The sequence below is a fragment of the Ctenopharyngodon idella genome, chromosome 24 (genome assembly GCF_019924925.1).
Source record: "Ctenopharyngodon idella isolate HZGC_01 chromosome 24, HZGC01, whole genome shotgun sequence".
Taxonomy (NCBI): domain Eukaryota; kingdom Metazoa; phylum Chordata; class Actinopteri; order Cypriniformes; family Xenocyprididae; genus Ctenopharyngodon; species Ctenopharyngodon idella.
In genome coordinates this window covers 19,079,657-19,101,464 of record NC_067243.1, presented here as the reverse complement: position 1 = coordinate 19,101,464, position 21,808 = coordinate 19,079,657, and the positions used below count along the sequence as shown (strand labels likewise).

Sequence of the window (21,808 nt, the reverse complement as noted above, 5' to 3'; positions counted from 1 at the left end):
GTTTCACATGACTTTGGCAGTTTGATACACGCTTCGAACCACTGATTTGAAACAAAAGATTCGTAAAGCTTTGAAGCTACATGAAGCAGTGTTTTAAAATCGCCCATCACTAGATATTAGATATAAAGTCGTTATTTTAGGGGGTTTTTTTGCACACAAAAAGTATTCTCATCACTTCATAACATTATGGTTGAACCACTGTAGTCACATGAACTGTTTTAAATACGTCTTTAGTAGCTTTCTGGGCATTGAAAGTGTTAATTATCTTGCTGGCAATGGAGGATCTTAATTTGTGTTCCGAAGATTAACGAAGGTCTTACGGGTGTGGAACGACAGGGTGAGTAATTAATGACATTTATTTCATTTTTGGGTGAACTAACCCTTTAAGTGTAGTGCTACCAACAGAGGGCAGTATTACACAAACTGTAACAGATATAAGAAAATAAAAGACTAAATAGCACGTTTGCAACAGATGGTAGACTTACTCTTTTTTATTGTTCTTATATTACATAGTAGAAGTTCTCACCATCAACATATTGGCCTTCTGGGCAGCTGATCACCGGGCACTTCCCGTAAACTGGGCGGCTCCAGCCACTGCATCTGTTGCAGTCTCTCACTCCAGGGCCATGGCAGGTCAGACAGGAGCTGTGACAAGGCTGACAGCGCCACCCTCTGGTGTCTTTAAATGTGTCTGCTGGGCACTCCTTCACACAGGTGCCATCTGACAGGTTGAATGCAAAAAGATGTAAATTTACATCCAAAGACTTATTTAGAATTGTTTATTTTCAGTTTACTCTTGAATTAGTGTTGTGATTTTTACAGTAGTTTACCTAACACAGCTATGAACAATACGTACTGCATTCAATTGTGACATATTCAAACATTGGGGTCAGTACATTTTATTTATATATTAAAATAAATAAATAATTTTATTCAGCAAGGATGCATTAAATAGATCAAAGTGACAGTAAATAATGTATAAGATTTCTATTTCAAATAGAATGTTTATCAAAGAATCCTGAAAAAAATATAGCACAGTTTTCATGAAAAATAAAGCATAACAACTGTTTTTAACATGGATAATAATAATAAGAAATGTCTCTTGAGAAGCAAATCAGCATATTAGAATGATTTCTGAAGGATCATGTGGCACGTTTCACAATATTACTGTATTTTTGAACAAATAAATTCAGCCTTGGTGAACAGACGTCTTTGAAAAACATTATAAAACCTTACTGGCCCCAAACTTTTGAACAGTAGCGGTTCGCAGGTCATAAATTTGCGAAGAGTCAGTTGTGTTATTTCATAGAATATTATTGTAGTAATAATTAAGAATAAGTAGATGTGTGTGAGTTTTGGAATGATCGTGTACAATCACAAAAACATGAATATTAATTTGCATGAATGAACCACTCATATTTTGCATTAACTATATTTGCATCCCATATTTTCTATTCAAATGAGTGGGCGAGTAAGTGCTGCTGTGCACAATGTGTCCTTTCTCTGAAGCACATGCACTGCTGTATCAGGCATTCTCAACCTTTTTCTTGTTGAACCATATTTACATAATTATTAAACAATTACGACTTGCTTCTGCTAAATACTCAGAACATAAAATGAATGGAAACATGCTGAGACCCCCTGTAGCAGATCTAGGCAGGTGGTGCTGGGGAAGAGGAAGGGCTAGAATAAGAATTTGTATAGCGTGCAGTATTAGTGTATTTATTTGGATGTGTCGTGATAATAAAGGGAAGTAATAATGAATACGTGAAATCTGTTGGCTGTGGAAGTTACATCATAAACAACAACCAGTTCAACAACCAGTAATCTGAATTGTTTCATTGTTTTGAACTTGTTTCTTTTAATTTAGACAAACTTAAATTTACCTGAAACTGGGCTTTCTATTTTTCCCAGCATGCTTTGCCATGACAGTCGAAAGGGAGAATAAATGCAATTTTTTTTTTTTTTTTGTGCGAGATTAATGTTAAGTGGTGGATTTAGTAGTGTTATATGCTTTGCTGTCCCAATTTAGAAGAGTTTCTGTTATGTGGGTTTTTGGGGGGGTTACTGTTCTGTATCGCCGTATTCTTTCAGTAATTGCTATGCTATGTTAATTTTATCAAAGCATTGTGTTAATAATTAGCATTTGTTGAATTAGCTAGTTATGCTAGCTAAATTTCCACTACTAAAAATATAATTTAAGATATAATTTAAGCCTCGTGGGCAGTGCGCCGACATATAGCGCCATTGCGCTTCGGGCAACCCGAGTTCGAGTCCCACCTCTCTCTCTCCCACTTTGCTTCCTGTCTGCTTATATAAAATATGTTAAGATTACATGATAATTTTAAGTTTAATGTATGAATTAACTTTCTCAAAAATTCCAAGTTAAGAGCAAATAAAATATACGAGTACAAAATTGAAATCTGCCAGTTCTGCTTACTTAAACTTTGAATTTCTTAACTTAAAAAAATTGATGTAACTGATTACCTCAAATTTTTTGAGTTTTGCCAACTTATTCGGGTTTACAGTGTTGAAGTTTAAAAAAAAAAAGTGTTCATTTTTTATTTTTTAATTGTTTTTTAATACAATCTGTTTGGTTGACCAATGGCAAAAGGGTAGTGTTTGGGAATTTTTTTTTTTTTTTTCAATTCTGTTTGGTGACATAAGTGTTGCAGAATTACTTCACCTTTAAATATTATATTTAAAGTATATAAAAATTATATACATTTAAATATTATTAAATATATTGCCATTTCTATAACAATTTATATTAGCATTATTGACATAACAAAACTCTCCAGAGTTTCAATATAAGTGACTGTAGTTTCACCCCTCTGGAGTCAAAAACAGCTTTAACGTAATATCAACATATATTATAGATTTCATTTATAAACATTATACAATAATGAACGCTTTAAAGGCTAAACTTAACCAGCCAAAGTAATGTGACTGAAACAGCTATGGCTATTAGACAGGAAAATGAGAGCAAACTCTAGTGAGGCATTCAGAGGAAGTAGAGTACACACTGTTCAGGAAGTGTCCGCTCTGGCAAGCGAGACACATGGCATCGCTCCGGCAGTCCACACATGGCTCCAGGCAGCTGATACACAGTCCTCTACCCCGGTCCTCATAGGTCCTCTGGGGACAGTGCTGACGACACTGGTGTCTGTATCTTTATGGATAGATAACAAACAAAAAAGGCTTGTCACATATTGACTGCATTGTTTAAAAGGTGAGCAGGCCTTCAACAAAATATTTGAGGGCTGTTGTAGAATAAGCATGCTTGGATGAGCCATTATAGAACATTGAAGCTATTTAAGCTTTTTTCTGTCAGGTAATGGCAAAACACAGTAATTTGCACAGCCTTTAACTAAAATTAAAGTGAAAAAGAATATAGAAATAAAAACATCCAAAATATGAATAAAAACTATACTAGTATCTCAATGATACTAAAATAACAATGGTTTGTGCTGAAAAAGAATGCTAGTTGGAGTTTCCCTCTAGCATTTTTTCTATGCAATATTGAATGAATGAGCTGCTGGTTCAACTATCTCAAATAATTGCACTCAAATAATGCACACAAAAGTGTTGAAAAACTCTTTATATTGCCTCAGTATCAATTGGAACAAAATCAATACCCCTCTATCTCTTGGACCTGTTTGAAAAACCTGCTTACAAAGACTTTGGAGCAGCTTCATAGCAGCAATTCTTTGTAGACTTACTTTTGAATCAAAGACACACTCTGATTCACAAGCTCCACCTTCAGGGTGAGGGACATAATGAAGGTTGAGACTATGGGAGCCTGGGGCAGTTTGTTTCAGTGTTTTGACAGAGGGAGACTGGGTGAACAGTAACCAGAGAACACTAACCACACCAGAGAAATTAACACCAACCCAAAACCACAACACACCTGCCCTCGGCAGTGCTGCTGGAATTATTCAGCCATCAAACCTTCAAATCAACCATTCTGCAATAGACCTCTGATAAATGAAAACATCAGAATGAAAGATCATCCGTGGGGCATTTAATTCAAAGTCTTCTGTCACAATTCTATCATGATTCTTAAATCTGTTATACAGACCATTTGGGAAGAACATAATCTTTAAATTGACCAATCAATCTTCTGATTATTGGATGCATAGCAGCTAGAAATGTGACATTGAAGACTAGAGTAATGATGCTGAAAATTCAACTTTGCATTACAGGAATAAATTATATTGTAAAATGTATTAAATGGAAAATATTTATTTTGAATCGCAATAATATTTCATAATATTACATCAAGGAAATGCATCCTTGGTGAGCAGAAGAGACTTCTTTCAAAAACATGTTGAAATCTTTTCAACCCCAAACTTTTAAGCTTTTTCCAATAATTCCAATATCAGTTTTCTATGGAAGCTTGTTTCCGCCACTAAATAAAAAAAAATAAAAAAGGAAATTGCGACTTTTTTTTTCAATTGCGAGTTATAAAGTCAGAATTGTGTGACAAAGTCGGAATTGCGAGTTATAAAGTCAGAATATTTATATTTTTCTCAGAATAGCGAGTTTATATCTCGCAAAAACTTTTGCGAGCTTATATCTCACAATTCTTACTTTACATCATGCAATTCTGACTTTATAACTCGCAATTTTGACTTTATCATTCACAACTCTGACTTTATATCATGCAATTCTGACTTTATAACTTGCAATTCTGACTTTATATCACACGATTCCGACTTTATATCATGCAATTCTGACTTTATATCATGCAGTTCTGACTTTATATCACGCAATTCTGACTTTATATCACGTGATTTTGACTTTATATAACACAATTCTGACTTTATATCACACGATTTTGACTTTATATAACACAATTCTGACTTTATAACACGCAATTCCAAATTATATCATACAATTCTGACTTTATAACTCGCAATTCTGACTTTATAATTCGCAATTCTGACTTTATATCACAAATTCTGACTTTATATCACGCAATTCTGACTTTATAACTCGCAATTCTGACATTATATCACAAATTCTGACTTTATATCACGCAATTCTGACTTTATATCACACAATTCTGACTTTATATCACGCGATTCTGACTATATCACAGAATTCTGACTTTATAACTCGCAATTCTGACTTTATATCACGAATTATGACTTTATATCACGCAATTCTGACTTTATAACTTGCAATTTTGACTTTATCATTCACAACTCTGACTTTATATCATGCAATTCTGACTTTATATCACACGATTCTGACTTTATATCATGCAATTCTGACTTTATAACTTGCAATTCTGACTTTATATCACACGATTCCGACTTTATATCATGCAATTCTGACTTTATATCATGCAGTTCTGACTTTATATCACGCAATTCTGACTTTATATCACGTGATTTTGACTATATCACACAGTTCTGACTTTATATCACACGATTTTGACTTTATATAACACAATTCTGACTTTATAACACGCAATTCCAAATTATATCACACGATTCTGACTTTATAACTCGCAATTCTGACTTTATATCACACGATTCCGACTTTATATCACACAATTCTGACTTTATATCACACGATTCTGACTTTATATCACACGATTCTGACTTTATATCACACAATTTCGACTTTATATCACACGATTCTGACTATATCACACAATTCTGACTTTATATCATGCAATTCTGACTTTATAACTCGCAATTCTGACTTTATATCACAAATTCTGACTTTATATCACGCAATTCTGACTTTATAACTCGCAATTCTGACTTTATATCACAAATTCTGACTTTATATCACGCAATTCTGACTTTATATCACACAATTCTGACTTTATATCATGCGATTCTGACTATATCACAGAATTCTGACTTTATAACTCGCAATTCTGACTTTATATCACGAATTATGACTTTATATCACGCAATTATGACTTTATAACTCGCAATTCTGACTTTATATCACGCGATTCTGACTATATCACACAATTCTGACTTTATATCACGCAATTCTGACTTTATATCACACGATTCTGACTATATCACACAAATCTGACTTTATAACTCGCAATTCTGACTTTATATCACGCGATTCTGACTTTATAACTCGCAATTCTGACTTTATATCACACGATTCCGACTTTATATCACACAATTCTGACTTTATATCACACGATTCTGACTTTATATCACACGATTCTGACTTTATATCACACAATTCCGACTTTATATCACACGATTCTGACTTTATATCACACAATTCTGACTTTATATCATACAATTCTGACTTTATAACTCGCAATTCTGACTTTATATCACAAATTCTGACTTTATATCACCCAATTCTGACTATATAACTCGCAATTCTGACTTTATATCACAAATTCTGACTTTATATCACGCAATTCTGACTTTATAACTCGCAATTCTGACTTTATATCACAAATTCTGACTTTATATCACGCAATTCTGACTTTATATCACACAATTCTGACTTTATATCACGCGATTCTGACTATATCACAGAATTCTGACTTTATAACTCGCAATTCTGACTTTATATCACGAATTATGACTTTATATCACGCAATTATGACTTTATAACTCGCAATTCTGACTTTATATCACGCGATTCTGACTATATCACACAATTCTGACTTTATATCACGCAATTCTGACTTTATATCACACGATTCTGACTATATCACACAAATCTGACTTTATAACTCGCAATTCTGACTTTATATCACACAATTCTGACTTTATATCACGAATTATGACTTTATATCACGCAATTCTGACTTTATAACTCGCAATTCTGACTATAACTCGCAATTCTGACTTTATAACTCACAATTCTGATTTTATATCACGCAATTCTGACTTTATATCACGAATTATGACTTTATATCACACAATTCTGACTTTATATCTCACAATTCTGACTTTATAACTCGCAATTCTGACTTTATATCACGAATTATGACTTTATATCACGCAATTATGACTTTATATCACGAATTATGACTTTATATCACACAATTCTGACTTTATATCACGAATTATGACTATATCACGCAATTCTGACTTTATAACTCGCAATTCTGACTTTATAACTCGCAATTCTGACATTATATCACGCAATTCTGACTTTATATCACGAATTATGACTTTATATCACACAATTCTGACTTTATAACTCACAATTCTGACTATATCACAGAATTCTGACTTTATAACTCGCAATTCTGACTTTATATCACGAATTATGACTTTATATCACGCAATTATGACTTTATAACTCGCAATTCTGACTTTATATCACGCGATTCTGACTATATCACACAATTCTGACTTTATATCACGCAATTCTGACTTTATATCACACGATTCTGACTATATCACACAAATCTGACTTTATAACTCGCAATTCTGACTTTATATCACGCGATTCTGACTTTATAACTCGCAATTCTGACTTTATATCACATGATTCCGACTTTATATCACACAATTCTGACTTTATATCACACGATTCTGACTTTATATCACACGATTCCGACTTTATATCACACAATTCCGACTTTATATCACACGATTCTGACTTTATATCACACAATTCTGACTTTATATCATACAATTCTGAGTTTATATCATGCAATTCTGACTTTATAACTCGCAATTCTGACTTTATATCACAAATTCTGACTTTATATCACGCAATTCTGACTTTATAACTCGCAATTCTGACTTTATATCACAAATTCTGACTTTATATCACGCAATTCTGACTTTATATCACACAATTCTGACTTTATATCACGCGATTCTGACTATATCACAGAATTCTGACTTTATAACTCGCAATTCTGACTTTATATCACGAATTATGACTTTATATCACGCAATTATGACTTTATAACTCGCAATTCTGACTTTATATCACACGATTCTGACTATATCACACAATTCTGACTTTATATCACGCAATTCTGACTTTATATCACGCGATTCTGACTATATCACACAAATCTGACTTTATAACTCGCAATTCTGACTTTATATCACACAATTCTGACTTTATATCACGAATTATGACTTTATATCACGCAATTCTGACTTTATAACTCGCAATTCTGACTATAACTCGCAATTCTGACTTTATAACTCACAATTCTGATTTTATATCACGCAATTCTGACTTTATATCACGAATTATGACTTTATATCACACAATTCTGACTTTATATCTCACAATTCTGACTTTATAACTCGCAATTCTGACTTTATATCACAAATTATGACTTTATATCACGCAATTATGACTATATCACGAATTATGACTTTATATCACACAATTCTGACTTTATATCACGAATTATGACTATATCACGCAATTCTGACTTTATAACTCGCAATTCTGACTTTATAACTCGCAATTCTGACATTATATCACGCAATTCTGACTTTATATCACGAATTATGACTTTATATCACACAATTCTGACTTTATAACTCACAATTCTGACTTTATAACTCGCAATTCTGACTTTATATCACGCAATTCTGACTTTATATCACGAATTATGACTTTATATCACACAATTCTGACTTTATAACTCACAATTCTGACTTTATAACTCGCAATTCTGACTTTATATCACACAATTCTGACTTTATATCACGAATTATGACTTTATATCACGAATTATGACTTTATATCACACAATTCTGACTTTATATCACACGATTCTGACTTTATATCACACAATTCTGACTTTATAACTCACAATTCTGACTTTATATCACGAATTATGACTTTATATCACACAATTCTGACTTTATATCACACAATTCTGACTTTATAACTCGCAATTCTGACTTTATATCACACAATTCTGACTTTATAACTCGCAATTCTGACTTTATAACTCGCAATTCTGACTTTATAACTAACAATTCTGACTTTATACCTTGCAATTCTGACTTTATAACTCGCAATTTTGACTTTATCATTCACAACTCTGACTTTATATCATGCAATTCTGACTTTATAACTTGCAATTCTGACTTTATATCACGCAATTCTGACTTTATATCACACGATTCTGACTTTATATCACACGATTCCGACTTTATATCATGCAATTCTGACTTTATATCATGCAGTTCTGACTTTATATCACGCAATTCTGACTTTATATCACGTGATTTTGACTATATCACACAGTTCTGACTTTATATCACACGATTTTGACTTTATATAACACAATTCTGACTTTATAACACGCAATTCCAAATTATATCACACGATTCTGACTTTATAACTCGCAATTCTGACTTTATATCACACGATTCTGACTATATCACACAAATCTGACTTTATATCACACAATTCTGACTTTATATCACACGATTCTGACTATATCACACAATTCTGACTTTATATCATACAATTCTGACTTTATAACTCGCAATTCTGACTTTATAACTCGCAATTCTGACTTTATATCACACAATTCTGACTTTATATCACACGATTCTGACTATATCACACAATTCTGACTTTATATCATGCGATTCTGACTTTATATCACACAATTCTGACTTTATATCACGCAATTCTGACTTTATATCACACAATTCTGACTTTATATCACGCGATTCTGACTATATCACAGAATTCTGACTTTATAACTCGCAATTCTGACTTTATATCACGCAATTCTGACTTTATATCACGAATTATGACTTTATATCACACAATTATGACTTTATAACTCGCAATTCTGACTTTATATCACGCGATTCTGACTATATCACACAATTCTGACTTTATATCACGCAATTCTGACTTTATATCACACGATTCTGACTTTATATCACGAATTCTGACTTTATATCACAAATTATGACTTTATATCACGCAATTCTGACTTTATAACTCGCAATTCTGACTTTATATCACAAATTATGACTTTATATCACACAGTTCTGACTTTATATCTCACAATTCTGACTTTATAACTCGCAATTCTGACTTTATATCACGCAATTCTGACTTTATATCACGAATTATGACTTTATATCACAAATTATGACTTTATAACTCGCAATTCTGACTTTATATCACAAATTATGACTTTATATCACACAATTCTGACTTTATATCACACAAATCTGACTTTATATCACGAATTATGACTTTATATCACGCAATTATGACTTTATATCACGAATTATGACTTTATATCACACAATTCTGACTTTATATCACAAATTATGACTTTATATCACGCAATTCTGACTTTATAACTCGCAATTCTGACTTTATAACTCACAATTCTGACTTTATATCACGCAATTCTGACTTTATATCACGAATTATGACTTTATATCACACAATTCTGACTTTATATCTCGCAATTCTGACTTTATATCACGCAATTCTGACTTTATATCACGAATTATGACTTTATATCACGCAATTCTGACTTTATAACTCGCAATTCTGACTTTATACCTTGCAATTCTGACTTTATAACTCGCAATTTTGACTTCATCATTCACAACTCTGACTTTATATCACACGATTCTGACTTTATATCACAAATTATGACTTTATATCACGCAATTCTGACTTTATAACTCGCAATTCTGACTTTATATCACAAATTATGACTTTATATCACACAGTTCTGACTTTATATCACGAATTCTGACTTTATATCACAAATTATGACTTTATATCACGCAATTCTGACTTTATAACTCGCAATTCTGACTTTATATCACAAATTATGACTTTATATCACACAATTCTGACTTTATATCTCACAATTCTGACTTTATAACTCGCAATTCTGACTTTATATCACGCAATTCTGACTTTATATCACGAATTATGACTTTATATCACGCAATTATGACTTTATATCACGAATTATGACTTTATATCACACAATTCTGACTTTATATCACAAATTATGACTTTATATCACGCAATTCTGACTTTATAACTCGCAATTCTGACTTTATAACTCACAATTCTGACTTTATATCACGCAATTCTGACTTTATATCACGAATTATGACTTTATATCACACAATTCTGACTTTATATCTCGCAATTCTGACTTTATATCACGCAATTCTGACTTTATATCACGAATTATGACTTTATATCACGCAATTCTGACTTTATAACTCGCAATTTTGACTTCATCATTCACAACTCTGACTTTATATCACACGATTCTGACTTTATATCACACAATTCTGACTTTATAACTCACAATTCTGACTTTATATCACGAATTATGACTTTATATCACACAATTCTGACTTTATATCACACAATTCTGACTTTATAACTCGCAATTCTGACTTTATATCACACAATTCTGACTTTATATCACGAATTATGACTTTATAACTCGCAATTCTGACTTTATAACTCACAATTCTGACTTTATATTACACGATTCTGACTATATCACAGAATTCTGACTTTATATCACGCAATTCTGACTTTATATCACACGATTCTGACTTTATAACTCGCAATTCTGACTTTATATCATGCAATTCTGACTTTATAACTCGCGATTCTGACTTTATAACTCACAATTCTGACTTTATATTACACGATTCTGACTATATCACAGAATTCTGACTTTATATCACGCAATTCTGACTTTATAACTCGCAATTCTGACTTTATAACTCACAATTCTGACTTTATATTACACGATTCTGACTATATCACAGAATTCTGACTTTATATCACGCAATTCTGACTTTATATCACACGATTCTGACTTTATAACTCGCAATTCTGACTTTATATCACGCAATTCTGACTTTATAACTCGCAATTCTGACTTTATATTACATGATTCTGACTATATCACAGAATTCTGACTTTATATCACGCAATTCTGACTTTATATCACACGATTCTGACTTTATAACTCAAAATTCTGACTTTATATCATGCAATTCTGAGTTTATATCATGCAATTCTGACTTTATAACTCGCAATTCTGACTTTATAACTCGCAATTCTGACTTTATATCACGCAATTCTGACTTTATAACTCGCAATTCTGACTTTATATTACATGATTCTGACTATATCACAGAATTTTGACTTTATATCACGCAATTCTGACTTTATATCACACAATTCTGACTTTATATCACGAATTATGACTTTATATCACGCAATTCTGACTTTATAACTCGCAATTCTGACTATAACTCGCAATTCTGACTTTATAACTCACAATTCTGATTTTATATCACGCAATTCTGACTTTATATCACGAATTATGACTTTATATCACACAATTCTGACTTTATATCTCACAATTCTGACTTTATAACTCGCAATTCTGACTTTATATCACGCGATTCTGACTTTATAACTCGCAATTCTGACTTTATATCACACGATTCCGACTTTATATCACACAATTCTGACTTTATATCACACGATTCTGACTTTATATCACACGATTCTGACTTTATATCGCACAATTCCGACTTTATATCACACGATTCTGACTTTATATCACACAATTCTGACTTTATATCATACAATTCTGACTTTATAACTCGCAATTCTGACTTTATATCACAAATTCTGACTTTATATCACCCAATTCTGACTTTATAACTCGCAATTCTGACTTTATATCACAAATTCTGACTTTATATCACGCAATTCTGACTTTATAACTCGCAATTCTGACTTTATATCACAAATTCTGACTTTATATCACGCAATTCTGACTTTATATCACACAATTCTGACTTTATATCACGCGATTCTGACTATATCACAGAATTCTGACTTTATAACTCGCAATTCTGACTTTATATCACGAATTATGACTTTATATCACGCAATTATGACTTTATAACTCGCAATTCTGACTTTATATCACGCGATTCTGACTATATCACACAATTCTGACTTTATATCACGCAATTCTGACTTTATATCACACGATTCTGACTATATCACACAAATCTGACTTTATAACTCGCAATTCTGACTTTATATCACACAATTCTGACTTTATATCACGAATTATGACTTTATATCACGCAATTCTGACTTTATAACTCGCAATTCTGACTATAACTCGCAATTCTGACTTTATAACTCACAATTCTGATTTTATATCACGCAATTCTGACTTTATATCACGAATTATGACTTTATATCACACAATTCTGACTTTATATCTCACAATTCTGACTTTATAACTCGCAATTCTGACTTTATATCACAAATTATGACTTTATATCACGCAATTATGACTATATCACGAATTATGACTTTATATCACACAATTCTGACTTTATATCACGAATTATGACTATATCACGCAATTCTGACTTTATAACTCGCAATTCTGACTTTATAACTCGCAATTCTGACATTATATCACGCAATTCTGACTTTATATCACGAATTATGACTTTATATCACACAATTCTGACTTTATAACTCACAATTCTGACTTTATAACTCGCAATTCTGACTTTATATCACGCAATTCTGACTTTATATCACGAATTATGACTTTATATCACACAATTCTGACTTTATAACTCACAATTCTGACTTTATAACTCGCAATTCTGACTTTATATCACACAATTCTGACTTTATATCACACGATTCTGACTTTATATCACACAATTCTGACTTTATAACTCACAATTCTGACTTTATATCACGAATTATGACTTTATATCACACAATTCTGACTTTATATCACACGATTCTGACTTTATATCACACAATTCTGACTTTATAACTCACAATTCTGACTTTATATCACGAATTATGACTTTATATCACACAATTCTGACTTTATATCACACAATTCTGACTTTATAACTCGCAATTCTGACTTTATATCACACAATTCTGACTTTATAACTCGCAATTCTGACTTTATAACTCGCAATTCTGACTTTATAACTAACAATTCTGACTTTATACCTTGCAATTCTGACTTTATAACTCGCAATTTTGACTTTATCATTCACAACTCTGACTTTATATCATGCAATTCTGACTTTATAACTTGCAATTCTGACTTTATATCACGCAATTCTGACTTTATATCACACGATTCTGACTTTATATCACACGATTCCGACTTTATATCATGCAATTCTGACTTTATATCATGCAGTTCTGACTTTATATCACGCAATTCTGACTTTATATCACGTGATTTTGACTATATCACACAGTTCTGACTTTATATCACACGATTTTGACTTTATATAACACAATTCTGACTTTATAACACGCAATTCCAAATTATATCACACGATTCTGACTTTATAACTCGCAATTCTGACTTTATATCACACGATTCTGACTATATCACACAAATCTGACTTTATATCACACAATTCTGACTTTATATCACACGATTCTGACTATATCACACAATTCTGACTTTATATCATACAATTCTGACTTTATAACTCGCAATTCTGACTTTATAACTCGCAATTCTGACTTTATATCACACAATTCTGACTTTATATCACACGATTCTGACTATATCACACAATTCTGACTTTATATCATGCGATTCTGACTTTATATCACACAATTCTGACTTTATATCACGCAATTCTGACTTTATATCACACAATTCTGACTTTATATCACGCGATTCTGACTATATCACAGAATTCTGACTTTATAACTCGCAATTCTGACTTTATATCACGCAATTCTGACTTTATATCACGAATTATGACTTTATATCACACAATTATGACTTTATAACTCGCAATTCTGACTTTATATCACGCGATTCTGACTATATCACACAATTCTGACTTTATATCACGCAATTCTGACTTTATATCACACGATTCTGACTTTATATCACGAATTCTGACTTTATATCACAAATTATGACTTTATATCACGCAATTCTGACTTTATAACTCGCAATTCTGACTTTATATCACAAATTATGACTTTATATCACACAGTTCTGACTTTATATCTCACAATTCTGACTTTATAACTCGCAATTCTGACTTTATATCACGCAATTCTGACTTTATATCACGAATTATGACTTTATATCACAAATTATGACTTTATAACTCGCAATTCTGACTTTATATCACAAATTATGACTTTATATCACACAATTCTGACTTTATATCACACAAATCTGACTTTATATCACGAATTATGACTTTATATCACGCAATTATGACTTTATATCACGAATTATGACTTTATATCACACAATTCTGACTTTATATCACAAATTATGACTTTATATCACGCAATTCTGACTTTATAACTCGCAATTCTGACTTTATAACTCACAATTCTGACTTTATATCACGCAATTCTGACTTTATATCACGAATTATGACTTTATATCACACAATTCTGACTTTATATCTCGCAATTCTGACTTTATATCACGCAATTCTGACTTTATATCACGAATTATGACTTTATATCACGCAATTCTGACTTTATAACTCGCAATTCTGACTTTATAACTCGCAATTTTGACTTCATCATTCACAACTCTGACTTTATATCACACGATTCTGACTTTATATCACAAATTATGACTTTATATCACGCAATTCTGACTTTATAACTCGCAATTCTGACTTTATATCACAAATTATGACTTTATATCACACAGTTCTGACTTTATATCACGAATTCTGACTTTATATCACAAATTATGACTTTATATCACGCAATTCTGACTTTATAACTCGCAATTCTGACTTTATATCACAAATTATGACTTTATATCACACAATTCTGACTTTATATCTCACAATTCTGACTTTATAACTCGCAATTCTGACTTTATATCACGCAATTCTGACTTTATATCACGAATTATGACTTTATATCACGCAATTATGACTTTATATCACGAATTATGACTTTATATCACACAATTCTGACTTTATATCACAAATTATGACTTTATATCACGCAATTCTGACTTTATAACTCGCAATTCTGACTTTATAACTCACAATTCTGACTTTATATCACGCAATTCTGACTTTATATCACGAATTATGACTTTATATCACACAATTCTGACTTTATATCTCGCAATTCTGACTTTATATCACGCAATTCTGACTTTATATCACGAATTATGACTTTATATCACGCAATTCTGACTTTATAACTCGCAATTTTGACTTCATCATTCACAACTCTGACTTTATATCACACGATTCTGACTTTATATCACACAATTCTGACTTTATAACTCACAATTCTGACTTTATATCACGAATTATGACTTTATATCACACAATTCTGACTTTATATCACACAATTCTGACTTTATAACTCGCAATTCTGACTTTATATCACACAATTCTGACTTTATATCACGAATTATGACTTTATAACTCGCAATTCTGACTTTATAACTCACAATTCTGACTTTATATTACACGATTCTGACTATATCACAGAATTCTGACTTTATATCACGCAATTCTGACTTTATATCACACGATTCTGACTTTATAACTCGCAATTCTGACTTTATATCATGCAATTCTGACTTTATAACTCGCGATTCTGACTTTATAACTCACAATTCTGACTTTATATTACACGATTCTGACTATATCACAGAATTCTGACTTTATATCACGCAATTCTGACTTTATAACTCGCAATTCTGACTTTATAACTCACAATTCTGACTTTATATTACACGATTCTGACTATATCACAGAATTCTGACTTTATATCACGCAATTCTGACTTTATATCACACGATTCTGACTTTATAACTCGCAATTCTGACTTTATATCACGCAATTCTGACTTTATAACTCGCAATTCTGACTTTATATTACACGATTCTGACTATATCACAGAATTCTGACTTTATATCACGCAATTCTGACTTTATATCACACGATTCTGACTTTATAACTCAAAATTCTGACTTTATATCATGCAATTCTGAGTTTATATCATGCAATTCTGACTTTATAACTCGCAATTCTGACTTTATAACTCGCAATTCTGACTTTATATCACGCAATTCTGACTTTATAACTCGCAATTCTGACTTTATATTACATGATTCTGACTATATCACAGAATTTTGACTTTATATCACGCAATTCTGACTTTATATCACACGATTCTGACTTTATATCACACAATTCTGACTTTATAACTCGCAATTCTGACTTTATATCACGCAATTCTGAGTTTATATCATGAAATTCTGACTTTATAACTTGAGATTCTGACTTTATAACTTGAGATTCTGACTTTATAACACGCAATTCTGACTTTATATCATGAATTATGACTTTATGTCACGCAATTCTGACTTTATATCATGCAATTCTGACTTTATAACTCTCAATTCTGACTTTATATCACACAATTGCGAGAAAAAAAGTGAGATGAAAAGTCACAATTACCTTTTTTTTTTATTTCATGGTGGAAACAAGCTTCCATACTTTTCCTATATCCGTCTAATAAAGAACAAAACTCCTGAAATTAAAAGCAATTAATACAATACAAGTCAAAGGTTTGCATGTTTGACTGAATTTATGTCTTGAAATTAGTTGTGCTTATATACTGTATGAATTTCTATACAAAACTTTTTTTTTTTTTTTTTTTTTTTAAATGGATGAATGTGCAGAGTCGTAATCAGACATTGGACAATGATTATAGGAAACTAAAATATAAACATTTTTCATTTTAACCACTTTTTTTGGTCATTTCATATTTTTGATGACTTTATCATTATTCTAAAATGTGGAACATAGAAATAATAAAGAATAACTTTGTCTTCAAATGTCTGACTGGTACTCAATGTATTAAAACTACAAAAAGAGTCAAAATAAATCTTAACATAAAGATAAACTGAATGAAGCTACATAAACCACATGTTTTCACTATGTTAAACACATATCTTATTCTAGTTAAGCAGTTGATAAGCATGACCGATCAAGTGCTCCGTCTGAGACACAGAGGTGCCTCACTTTGGAACTCAACACTTAAGCAAGATGTTTGAGCGGGACGGCGGACAACAGCTGCCATGGTAACAGAACAAGCACAATGAAAGCATGAGGAATGTTCAGGGGGATTAACATTGCTCTTTTCCTCTCTGAGTGGACATTCATTATTCAGGATTCTCGTACAAGACACTCCAACTCTCAGAGCAAAGAAAGTCCTTCAGCTTCAACCGAGCGAGGAGGAGATGGGCTCAAATTAGTGAGGAGAGAGAGAGAAGGACAGATTGAGTGAGTTGAGGGAAAAACTCATAAGAGGTGCCTCTATGTCGAGCAGCCTGGATCTCAGGTAACCGTGTGAGACTTGACTGAAAGTGAAATCTGATGCACACAATAGCTGGAGGCCATAACACAGGGAGAAACACACAATCAAACCTCTGTTCTCTTCAAAATATCCCTGCAAAATGCTCCAGAAAACTTCAACATAGCTTAAATTGCATAGCAGCAGAAATAAACAGACAAATATTTCTAAAAAAAAAAATACAATAGAAACTTACAGGAAGTAGCCATCTGTGCAGCTGTTGCAAACCTCCGGCTCATCTGTTGTGGACACAAAACAGGCAATGATTACACAGCCCAAAAATATCAATAATTGTCAAAAAAAAAAAAAAAACTTTTACTAACACTTTACTTAAAGCCTTTTGTATAATGCATTATAAAGGTATTTATAATGTACGTTATAGCCTAATTCATTATATCTTTTCATAAATAATTGTAAGCAAATTTAAAATGCATTATGATATTTGCATATTTCTTGTTACATCTGAAACTGGTTGTTTGTCATGTATTTTAATGCATTATACTTTGTAAATGTGTAATAATGAATAGATAAGTATTATAATGTATTTTAACTGTGTTTACAATTATTCAGGACACCATACAATGCATTATAAGCTGCATTACAAGGCATAATTAATGCATTAAAAATACTTTTATAGTACATCATATATAAAGGCTTTAAATAAAGTGTTAAACTTTTAATCACATCCAGTTTTTTCGCAAAATAATAATGAAAACATTTCAAATTACATATATGTATCAGCTTTAAAGTCACGAGCATGTTAGTTTCTTTGTGTTTAGGCTTGGTTCTGTTCTGTACCTGTTTTCCTGTATTCCCAACCCTTGTTGGTTTCTATGGTTACTGATTATGTGACACACCTGTCTCTAGTTCTGTTGATTATCCTCCTTGTGTATTTAAGCTCTTAGTTCTCTTTGTTCAGTGTTCGGTTTTGTCTATGTTTACATGGTTGTGCTATTCTGTTTTCTGTTGATCTCCTGCGTGTTAACTTTTTTAGGATTAATGATTAATGACTGTTTTTGTTTATCTCCTTTGTCATTGTGTGCTCTTTGCAAAACGTTGCTGACAGAAAACTGGACCTAGATTAGATTATTATGGCGATTCAATATGGATTTACCTGTCGTGCACCTCCTTTCTCCTTACTGAAGCAAGGATAACACTTCTTTGAGGACCACACGATGGAATTTTTAGATCTGACATGCCTCACCCACTATCCAGACCACTCATTCTGCATATTTTTCTACACCAGCCTCAGCGAGTGGTCCAAGGCACACATGCAAGTGGATGGACCTCTGGGGAATTTCGCCGCCGATGGGGAGTGGGTGCTGGTGAGTGTTGTGGATGTTCATTCACTTCATTCAGAGCCTAGCCAGCCACCAACCAAGCCCATCAAGGACAGGATGCCAGAGCCCACCGCAGACACAGAGCCTGAGCCCACCTCGATGCCAGCGCCAGAGCCGTTGCCTGAGCCCAACATCGCCCCGGAGCCTGAGCCTAACGGAAATTCTGCCCAAGTGCATGGGCTGGCAAAATCATCCATTCCTGTTGTTGTCCTCATGGAGTTCGAGGGAATGGACTGGAGCCCCACCCTTACTCCTGTGAGCTGTGCAGGGTCTAACTTTATTTGATGGATTGGAAAATATGGATCCACAAAGTTTCAGGTCGACACAGGTCCCGCCCAGCTCCAAGTCTCCTGCATCATTGGTCAATACAACTTTCATTATCGGTCCCACCCAGCCTCCCTCTCCTGCCTCCTCTGCCTATGCTAGCCACTTCCTTGGCCCCACCTCCGCTAGCTCCCTTCAGTCCCTCGGCTCCTCTTCTGTTGGCTTCGCCCTGCTGCTCCACCCTGGTCTCCAGCTCCACCTTGGCAAGTGGTTCCATTGGCTCCACCGGGATGCTGAGCCTGTCACTCCACCTCAGCCCATTGACCAGTCGGCTCCATCTTGGATCCACCTGTAACCATCATCCTTACAGCTTCACCGGGCTCCCTTGTCATCATCTGCCTACACCACGGACTTCCGGGCTTTTAGCAGCGCCTCGACCCTCCACCCCTTTGGCTCTGTCGGGCTCCTTCTTCCCTTCAGCTCCGCCTTGGTCCTCAGTCCCACTGGCTTTGCCTTAGTCTTCCTGAACCTTGGCTCCACCTTGGCCAATCATCACCATGGCTCCACCTTGGCCTCCAGGACCTACGGTGTCGCCCACTCACTGAGTCTCCTCAGCTCTGCCTGGGTCTCCAACTATCCTGGTGGCCAGACCTCTGACTCCACCCTGGCTCCTCCCACCTTCGGTTCCACAGTGGGCCTTTATCATTGCTGTGCTCAGGGTTGTCAGCTATCTCCTCCCTCCATCATCTCCTCCCTGGCTCCTTCCTACATCGCCTCCTCTATGGTGGTTTCCTCTGTCAGCCCCTCTTTGGTCTCTAGTGCCACATCCTCCTCCAGAGCCCCCACCCTCCCTCCTCTATTGGAATCCCTAATCATTAGATTAATGGTTAAAGACTTGTTTATCTCTTTCGTCATTGTGTGCTCATTGCAAAAAACACCTGGGGCTGCATTTCCGAAAAGCATTGTAAGCTTAAAGGGATAGTTCACCCAAAAATGAAAATTCTGTTATAATTTACTCACCCTCAGGTTTATATTTTGAAGAAAGTTTGTAACCAGGCTGCTTTGGGGCACCATTGACTTCCATAGTAGAAAAAAAAAAAAAAACTATGGAAGTCAATGGTGCCCCAGAACTGTTCAGTTTCCCACATTCTTCAAAATATCTTCCTTTGTGTTCAACAGAACAAAGAAATTTATACAGGTTTGGAACAACTTGAGGGTGAGTAAATGATTACAGAATTTTCATTTTTGGGTGAACTATCCCTTTAAGTAGATCAAAGAACCATTGCCACCAATCAACCATCAACTTAGCTCACAGTGTTTCTGAGAAACACAGCCTGGGTCATGTTTGCATTTTCTTCTGTACCAGGCCATAATTCTAACCTTGAAATCAGGATTAGGCATAAAATAATGTCATACATGTGAAAATCATCTGAGAATTGAACAAAGAGTTGTAAACTTGCTCAGAGGAAGACAGGAATTGTCTTTTTTACAGAAGTTACATAATATTGCATTCAAATAATGAAACATAAAATACTATACACATAGCCATTAAAAGTGTGTGTTACTTACCTGTGGAACATGTTTTACAGCCGATACCACAGTCTATACATTCTCGCGTATCCGGGTCCTGAACCTGACCTGTTCAAGCAAATGTCTGTAAGTATTAGACTTTTTGGATATAAATGTTACATGATTATTTAGAAGTCATATAATAGTTAGTTCTTCCTCAAATTTGATTCCAATTCCAGTTTGTTTTCATTCATTTGATTCGTTTAAACTGAGAGATGTCTTTTGCG

At 33.4% G+C, this 21,808-nt stretch overlaps 1 protein-coding gene across 1 annotated transcript in view; it reads right to left on the bottom strand.

Moving 5' to 3' along the window:
* The window catches only part of LOC127506647 (proprotein convertase subtilisin/kexin type 5), a 55,192-nt gene that overhangs the window by 28,418 nt on the left and 4,966 nt on the right, over positions 1 to 21,808 (bottom strand). The window contains exons 3-6 of the mRNA XM_051883290.1: positions 21,582 to 21,650; positions 18,605 to 18,647; positions 3,027 to 3,172; positions 527 to 721 (exon numbers count right to left, since the gene is read on the bottom strand). Of these exons, the coding sequence (XP_051739250.1) occupies positions 527 to 721; positions 3,027 to 3,172; positions 18,605 to 18,647; positions 21,582 to 21,650 (453 nt within the window). The remainder of the gene's footprint in view (positions 1 to 526; positions 722 to 3,026; positions 3,173 to 18,604; positions 18,648 to 21,581; positions 21,651 to 21,808) is intronic.